The sequence below is a fragment of the Pecten maximus genome, chromosome 7 (genome assembly GCF_902652985.1).
Source record: "Pecten maximus chromosome 7, xPecMax1.1, whole genome shotgun sequence".
Lineage (NCBI taxonomy): Eukaryota > Metazoa > Mollusca > Bivalvia > Pectinida > Pectinidae > Pecten > Pecten maximus.
In genome coordinates this window covers 8,310,787-8,320,601 of record NC_047021.1, presented here as the reverse complement: position 1 = coordinate 8,320,601, position 9,815 = coordinate 8,310,787, and the positions used below count along the sequence as shown (strand labels likewise).

Below are 9,815 nucleotides of genomic sequence, written 5' to 3'. Positions count from 1 at the left end.
GTTTCTGATTGATTATCAAAGTCAACTGATTAAAATGGAAGAAAATAGCCAACACACAAAAATCTAATATTGTTTAAAGATTGGAAATTGATACATTATGTATAATGTACATGAATTATCAAAATACACGTTAATATAAGTTATAAAAGTTTTGATATCTATATACAATAATCGTCATGACTATCCTCACGCTAGATTCAATTAGATATTTTCCTTGTTTCCACTTACCTGCACCCCGACAGCCCAATATACAAAACGCTAAACACAAAAAGTAGAGAGAGTTCATATTGACAGCAGTCTGGACTCGATACTGAGAACCTGGTTTGAGTATGTACAATAATACCATCTTCACATAGGTTATATACTGTCTCCAAAATGGCATCTGACGTATTGCTTCCACAACTCCGACCAATCTACGTCTATTGTAGACATTAACAGACCCTTAAGTGATTACCGGTTCGTATTCCCAATACAACTTTAATGGGGGCAGCATTTTCTTTATTATGACCATCACGCAGATCGTCGTTCCAAATCATTCAGACCATTTAAGCTTTGACACTAGAGCGATTTTAGAATTATCATTATAGTATATAACCTCCAAAACCATGTATAGTAAATATGTTAAGATTCAAAACACGTAGTCAAAAAGTCGAAATATGAACATTGACGATTTCAGATTTCAGACGAACTTAAAGTATGCTCATTTAATAAGACAGATGGTCATCTGGACGTCAGTCAAGTAAATATCTAATCGGTGAATTGTGCAGTTATGAGGAATCGAGAATATAATGACAGAAACCCGATCTGGAGAGGACGTAGGATGATGTGGCATTGACGTTAAAAGCCTATTTTCACAGCTCTTCGTTGGAGCACTTATCTAGTCATGTAAACATTCGTCTCGGGCAGATGTCTGGTAAAAGTGAATTAAATGGAGCACCTGACAGCAGTCTAGCTTACTTACAACAACAATGTAGTTGTTTACAGGCTCTATTACAATAGTCGAGTGCCACATAGGGCCTCTAAGTCATTTCCTCCTATGATAGAGCTTCATAGTTAAATAGTTAACATCATTCTTTTAAAAAAAGCAACATGACAATTTTAGCATATTCTATGACAAAATAAATGTGGTATATCAGTTTATAACATAACCACACGTGGTTAATTCTTCTACATTACAAACACATGTGGCATAGAAAAAACAACGTGTGGATTATAATTCTATTGCAAAATACATGTGGAATTTTATATTTAAACACATGAAGATTAGCATTCTATTACAAACACACGTGGTACGTCAGTTAATTACAAGAACAATATGTGGTATACCATTCTTTTACAAAACACCATGTGCTAAACCATTCTATAAGAAAACACATATTCTACCATTCTATAACGAAACACGTGCCATACCATTGTATTACAAAACCACATGTACTATACCATTCTATTACAAAACCACATGCGGTATACCATTCTATTACAAAACCACATGCGGTATACCATTCTATTACAAAACCACATGCGGTATACCATTCTATTACAAAACAATATGTGGTATATCATTATATTACAAAACAATATGGGGTCTACCATTCTATAACAAAACACATGTGCTATACCATTCTATAACGAAACACATACTATACCATTCTTTAACAAAATACATGTGCTATACAATTCTATAACAAAAACACATGTGCTATACAATTCTATAACAAAAACACATGTGCTATACAATTCTATAACAAAAACACATGTGCTATACAATTCTATAATAAAACACATGCGGTATACCATTCTATAACGAAAACACATGCGGTATACCATTCTATAACGAAACAACATGCGGTATACCATTCTATAACGAAACACATGCTATACCATGCAGGGGTCGCGGTGGCCGAGTGGTAAAGGTGTACCGACACTTTATCACTAGCCTCTGGGTTGCGAGTTCGAACCTACGTGAGGCAGTTGCCAGGTACTGACCATAGATAAGTGGTTTTCTCCGTGTACTCCGGCTTTCCTCCACCTCCAAAACCTGGCACGTCCTTAAATGACCCTGGCGATTAATAGGACGTAAAACAAAAAGCTATACCATTCTATAATAAACGGCACAACAGTTAAGGTCATATGGCGACGGTACTGATGGTGGAACGATACAATAGTTAAGGTCATATGGCGACGGTACTGATGATGGAACGACACAACAGTTAAGGTCATTTGGCGACGGTACTGATGGTGGAACGACACTACAGTTAAGGTCATTTGGCGACGGTACCGATGGTGGAACGACACTACAGTTAAGATCATATGACGACGGTACTGATGATGGAACGACACTACAGTTAAGGTCATATGACGACGGTACTGATGGTGGAACGACACAACAGTTAAGGCCATATGACGACGGTGCTGGCGGTGGAACGACACTACAGTTAAGGTCATATGGCGACGGTACTGATGGTGGAACGACACAACAGTTAAGGTCATATGACGACGGTACTGATGGTGGAACGACACAACAGTTAAGGTCATATGGCGACGGTACTGATGGTGGAACGACACAACAGTTAAGGTCATATGACGACGGTACTGATGGTGGAACGACACAACAGTTAAGGTCATATGACGACGGTACTGATGGTGGAACGACACAACAGTTAAGGTCATATGACGACGGTACTGATGGTGGAACGACACTACAGTTAAGGTCATATGACGACGGTACTAATGGTAGAACGACACAACAGTTAAGGTCATATGGCGACGGTACTGACGGTAGAACGACACAAAAGTTAAGGTCATATGACGACGGTACTGGTAGTAGAACGACACAACAGTTAAGGTCATATGACGACGGTACTGATGGTAGAACGACACAACAGTTAAGTCATATGGCGACGGTACTGATGGCAGTACCGTCGTCATATGACCTTAAACTATTGTATTATTCCATCATCAGTACCGTCACCTTATGGCCGTAAATAGTATGTTGTCTGATTACCGTTTTCATTTGACCCATCACCCTCCAAGTAATACCACAGTCCACTGTCTGTCAATTCAGCGGTGATTTTGTTTTGATTTGATGCAGAGTCAGTTATCTTAAACATCATTGTTATATCACTCACATCAGCAAATATTTCCATTCTCGGAAAATATCCAACCATTTTCTAGATTGCTGCATGTTATGGTCCAATGGTGTACCATACAGTTCTTTGAGATTGATCGGTGGTATGGTTGACTGGTGAACCATACAGTTCTTTGAGATTGATCGGTGGTATGGTTGACTGGTGAACCATACAGTTCTTTGAGATTGATCGGTGGTATGGTTGACTGGTGAACCATACAGTTCTTTGAGATTGATCGGTGGTATGGTTGACTGGTGAACCATACAGTTCTTTGAGATTGATCGGTGGCATGGTTGACTGGTGGACCATACAGTTCTTTGAGATTGATCGGTGGTATGGTTGACTGGTGGACCATACAGATCTTTGAGATTGATCGGTGGTATGGTTGACTGGTGGACCATACAGTTCTTTGAGATCGATCGGTGGCATGGTTGACTGGTGGACCATAATTATACATGTATCAATAATTTCGGAAGATATGCATGTTTGGGAAAACGCACTTACATTATAATGACGTAAATTTATAAGAAACATTTAAACAAGAAGCATAGTTTTACGGAAGATCATAAACACTGAGAACCAACATCGCTGCATTCAAAGCGATGATATTGTTCGCCAGGATATATAATCTATTTGGGACAATAGAGATAACTTTATCGGAAATATGCCGTTCTTATCGTTAATGCGAACTATACGTCATAGCAACATTGTTAGCTTGATTCAATAAAACTCTCGTAGAAAATCCTTCGAGAGATGTTTCTATGATACTGATTAATTTGGATATCAACGATATCATATTATATCACAGTATTTAAATTACTCTTGTGAATGTATAAGGAGCGGAGTACACTTTGTTACTAACGGTGAGCTCTGTTTAACTTGTTACAATACAAACGAGGACATTGCTAATGATCCAAATAATCGTTCTCAAGTATAATGACGGCTGCCAGGCCTTTCTTTACACTTGTGTAGGAACAACTTCACGGAAATGATCAACATTTGGCCATATCTGGTCACCTTGACCATCTTACTGGTATACCCGGTCCCTGGTTACGGCCAGACTCATTTGTACCAGGAGTTAGATAGTCACGGTATGAGGCTGACTGCATTGGAAGGAATTGTGTTTAATCTGACCAACACCTGTACCAATATTCAACAAAACTACGAAGATATCAAAAAGGAAAATGGATTGCTGAAGACGGCGGTTCAGAATCTGACAGCTCGGTTAGAAGCTTTAGAACAGACAGGTACGGGGCATGCTGCTCATTCGAGCATTGGTGGGCTATCTCAACATGTGACCCATATGCTATCGTCAACAGCTGTATCAACATCGCCGACCACTACTGTATCAACAACATCGCCAACCACCACTGAATCAACAACGCCGACCACCACTGAATCAACATCGCCGACCATTCCTGTATCAACATCGCCGACCACCACTGAATCAACAACGCCGACCACCACTGAATCAACAACGCCGACCACCACTGAATCAACATCGCCGACCACCACTGAATCAACAACGCCGACCACCACTGAATCAACAACGCCGACCACCACTGTATCAACACCAAACAACAATATTATGACGAAAACAACGTCAACCCTTAGGCCGAAAGGTATCATTGAATGATCAACAGATCACAATCATACAGAATATTAATGTATCAAATCGACATTCATCGACGTCTGCTTCTTGATATATATAAAAGAACTGTTACTTACAAATTACTTCATACAATATCATCAAATGTGTCATTCTATTTTTTTCGCGTTCTCAGTTTGTCTGACCTAATGATCTGTGGAATAATGCCATAACAGTAAATCTATATAAAGTTATGTATGTATTGATAAATCATAATGCTTATTACCGAGGTTTGAATGAAGTGTGGATATTAAAGTATTTTATTTTTGTTGTATGGTTAAGCGACACCGAAAGACTGTGCCCATGCGCAGAGGATGGGGTCAATACAAAGTGGAGTATACAGAATACAACCCTCGGATGGAGGTATACAGTAATGTCTTAAAATGTTGAAACCCCTAAAACACTGTAAACAATATGATTTTCTTGATTTGGCAGAATACTTTATAGACTTCACATGTTGTAAAACGAGCTACCTGTGTGCTGCCTTGAAGTAACATCGGTGATGCGTCGCCTTTTAATAAGAATATCTGCAATAGTTTTTATAGATCCATGTCTGTGATTTAACTACATGCTAGGTTTCTTAACATTCACTGAAAACATAACAAAAATCACCATCTCGCCACTAACATCTGTGACAATGTCCATGGCTTGCACAAGGATTTTATACACACATTGTACGTCCTTAGCGAGTAAATGAGTCATTTTAAGAATTGTATTTAGATAAACCAACTATGTTTTTTCACACAATGGACGCCTTCCTTCCTAAAGAGATAAATGTGTACTAGATCAATCTGCACGTGTCCTTTCTGGCCGGTAATTTAGTGTTGTAGTACCGCATGCTATTCATTACTATACACGGTATTGGGATTTGAATTGAAATGGCCATTGACAAAGAGGATTGCTCTGGAATGACCAATAGAAGTCGGCGATTTAGCAGATACAGAATAAAGTGAACACTTTTACATAAAATAGAGCCAGTTCGCTCATTAGGGACGTTTTAGTGTCATTTGGGTTCAGCAGAATGAAAGCCACTTGTGTCACAAGTGTACAGCAAAATATTATATACAACGTTATAACGTTACATTTATATTGGTGGATCATTCGGAATGATTTATCTAAATATCGATATCATACCGAATTCAGCAGAACATCAACCCGAAAATGAATTCTACCGAAGGTGTCACATACATATAAGCGAGCATGGTTGTTTCAGTAAGAACCTTTGAAGTGTACTGTGATCTGGAGCATGATGGCGGTGGTTGGACCACAATACAAAGACGTGTCGACGGGACTGAAAACTTCGAAAGAAATTGGAACGACTACAAAAGTGGATTCGGAAATGTATCTAGGAATTTCTGGATAGGTAATGACCTTCTTCATAGCTTGACAAATGAGGGTCACATGACTCTTCGCGTTAACATAGAAGATTGGAACAGATTACAGAAGTGGGCGGAGTACCGGGATTTCAATGTCGGCAGTGAATCAAGCTGGTACCAGCTAAGTGTAGGAAAATACACCGGGACTGCTGGTAAGTGGCTCCAGTTTTGTTAACTTTTTATTGTAAGACGTATTCTCTATCAGTGTCGATTTCCGACATGTCCGTAAACTCTACTTTATTGTTGATATTTCATTTTTATGTAATATACTCTAAGGCGACTCCTTCCACTACCCTGCTTCGTCACTCCTCCGCCATGATGGTATGAAGTTCAGTACACCTGACTGCGACAAAGACCACAGCTTTCAGCATTGTGGGCGTCTGCTCAAATCTGGCTGGTGGTTCAACAGTTGTTACAGGTAGGATAACGTAACCTCATAGCTATAGGGTCAATTTGGTGAACGACCATTTTGAAGACATGTCTTCTAGCCAGGTCCAGAGAAACAGCTTCAGTCAACATTGCCGTTTTGGTGTTGGTGACTTAACAGCTGCTAAAGACAATGAGTTTAACAGTTTCAGGGGCTACGACTGATGTGTTGCCTTTCATGTCCTGTTGGGTTTGTATTTGATTAAAAATCGTCGTCTTCTTTAATACATTTGATTGGTCACAATCATTGCCCAATAACTGTTCCAGTTGGTTGGATACCAATTGTTATATGCAAATGACTGCAGACTCCGTAAATTCCATACTAATTGTTTTAATGATAGCTAATTCTGAGGAAATTTCTTCATGCACAATAAACCAATCCTTTTTATATGCCAAATACAATGGCTAGTTGATCGTAGAAATGATCCTAAAACAAACTGTATGTTTTTATTGACGTTTCAGTTCTAACTTGAATGGGCCCTACCTGACCCAGCCTAGTGGGAATCACATATATGGAGAGTCTTGGGGTCAGCCATCAATGGACGGGACTGGTATAGAGTGGTACCCGTGGAGGAAACACCAGTATTCATTTTAGATTCTCCGAAATGAAAGTCAGACCAGCTGATTTCGTCTGATACATTCGGTACTTTTATACATCTTTCAATTTTTGCATTAGCTTCGTAATCAAATAGATAGTTACAACACCTACTGGCATTTTTGTTACCTGTATTGTCGTTGTTCGCGAGATTCTATTTATGCTCACAATACCTGTACACATGTCTAGGACAATAATACCAAAATAAGTGTGATCGGCAAAATATGGAAATGGAAACATTGTTTTCATGTTAATGTTTTTTCACAGCATATCTTATTTTATGATAAGTTGTATAAACAAAAAACACTGACTACTGAACACTTATATTCTTATTTTTATTGTCATGGAAATATGAAGCCATTACTATGATACATTGTCTTCTACGTTTAACCAATGAGACATTATAATTAATCATGTTTTTGACCAATGTTTCGTTGAATGTATTACTACTAGAACCTATGCTAAAGTATCACATTGCCAGAATAGAGGTAAGAATTCAAAAGAAATCGAGGAAATCAATATAAAAATAATATAATGTGGTAAGGAATCTTAACAACACACACGCAAACCAATATCGGTGTTTGTTATGCAAAGTGATCTTCATGTTTAAACAAGTTTTGGCAATATACTCTCCCCTATTCAATATGAATAACATTTTTTTTTGTAAATAGAATTATGCTTAAAACGTTTCTGACATCAGACTGATTAAACACATATACACTCATCCGATGATTCCAACAAAACCAGTACATGAAATACACTAGTATACATTAGTATTACTTCTCCACTAATTCCACGAACATATCGTGATATGTATATTTTGTGGCCTCAAATATTTTGTCAATGTATGTGTATAAACATGTATATTTTGTGGCCTCAAATATTTTGTCAATGTATGTGTATAAACATTTCAGCATATAAATCTGTTTAAAAATAATCAAAGAGGACTTGACAATGACAATGGATAAAAACAAATATTGCCTGCCAAAGAAACTGTTCACAAGTCCTCTAAAGATTAAAAGTTAGATACACAACTAAGTACTCTATCAATGGTAGTTCACACATATTAAACAGTTTCCGTCTGAATTTGATTATTCAAACATATACAAATAAAAAACATAATACCTCTAATAAAATCCTTGTAGGAGACATCAAATAAATAAAATGTGTTAAAATAAAAAAACATATCTATTCATAAAATACTGCAAAATAAGTAAAATGATTTGATCTAACTTTGTTAAAACAAAAAGTTGCTTATTAGAGAAAGTTCTACAAGATAATGTTGATCGATGATTCAGGAATATCTAATACATTATAAGACTATCGGTAGTGTGTACTTGGTGTAACATTAAGTGTAGATCAGTCTGTTGAGGACCAGACAGTAAAACCAGTCGGTACAAAATGTCTTGTTCTGATTATTGAATCATAGAATCGTCATCTGGGGAAATACGACGTAAAAGCATCAGAACACTTGACGCTGCATTGATCTTACTGTACACTGTACACTACATTTGTTGAGAGATACAATTCTGATCCTACCACCCTGGTCACAAGGGCATTAATTCATCTAAGTGTAACTAAAAAGTCTGATGAACATCACAATACAACAAGCACAACATATTTTGCTCCGATAGCAATATTATGTAGGACATTGATGGTAGGACAATCGTTCCTTCAATATTTTGTACACATTAAAATTATAGATTTGATAGGTTTATAGATCAATTCTTCAATCTGGAGGTATCTAATTGTAAACACCAATTCATTTTGCGACTCATATCTTTATAATGCAATGAATATCTTTAAGAGAGTAGTCTGGATTACCATAAAATGACTGATGATTCACTACCTAAAGCAGGATATAATACTAGTAGATTACATCAATTTAACAGCAAAGATTTCAGGTTAACAGCCAGGCTGGAGCCAGAGAGAGAGACAGGCTGGAGCCAGAGAGAGAGGCAGGCTGGAGCCAGAGAGAGAGACAGGCTGGAGCCAGAGAGAGAGAGAGACAGGCTGGAGCCAGAGAGAGAGACAGGCTGGAGCCAGAGAGAGAGACAGGCTGGAGCCAGAGAGAGAGAGAGGCTGGAGCCAGAGAGAGAGAGGCTGGAGCCAGAGAGAGAGGCAGGCTGGAGCCAGAGAGAGAGAGAGGCTGGAGCCAGAGAGAGAGAGAGGCTGGAGCCAGAGAGAGAGGCAGGCTGGAGCCAGAGAGAGAGAGAGGCTGGAGCCAGAGAGAGAGAGGCTGGAGCCAGAGAGAGAAGCAGGCTGGAGCCAGAGAGAGAGAGACAGGCTGGAGCCAGAGAGAGAGACAGGCTGGAGCCAGAGAGAGAGAGAGACAGGCTGGAGCCAGAGAGAGAGACAGGCTGGAGCCAGAGAGAGAGGCAGGCTGGAGCCAGAGAGAGACAGGCTGGAGCCAGAGAGAGAGAGAGGCTGGAGCCAGAGAGAGAGGCAGGCAGGAGCCAGAGAGAGAGACAGGCTGGAGCCAGAGAGAGAGAGAGGCTGGAGCCAGAGAGAGAGAGAGGCTGGAGCCAGAGAGACAGACAGACTGGAGCCAGAGAGACAGACAGACTGGAGCCAGAGAGAGAGACAGACTGGAGCCAGAGAGACAGACAGACTGGAGCCAGAGAGAGAGACAGGCTGGAGCC

At 39.2% G+C, this 9,815-nt stretch overlaps 1 protein-coding gene across 1 annotated transcript; it reads left to right on the top strand.

Moving 5' to 3' along the window:
* Nucleotides 1-4,107: 4,107 nt before the first annotated feature.
* LOC117331513 (fibrinogen-like protein 1) lies at nucleotides 4,108-9,145 on the top strand. Its single transcript, XM_033890254.1, has 5 exons — nucleotides 4,108-4,750; nucleotides 5,059-5,139; nucleotides 5,990-6,304; nucleotides 6,429-6,570; nucleotides 7,041-9,145. Exons 1-5 carry the CDS (start codon nucleotides 4,117-4,119, stop codon nucleotides 7,171-7,173), a joined length of 1,305 nt encoding a protein of 434 aa, XP_033746145.1. The 5' UTR covers nucleotides 4,108-4,116; the 3' UTR covers nucleotides 7,174-9,145.
* The last annotated feature ends 670 nt before the right edge of the window (nucleotides 9,146-9,815 follow it).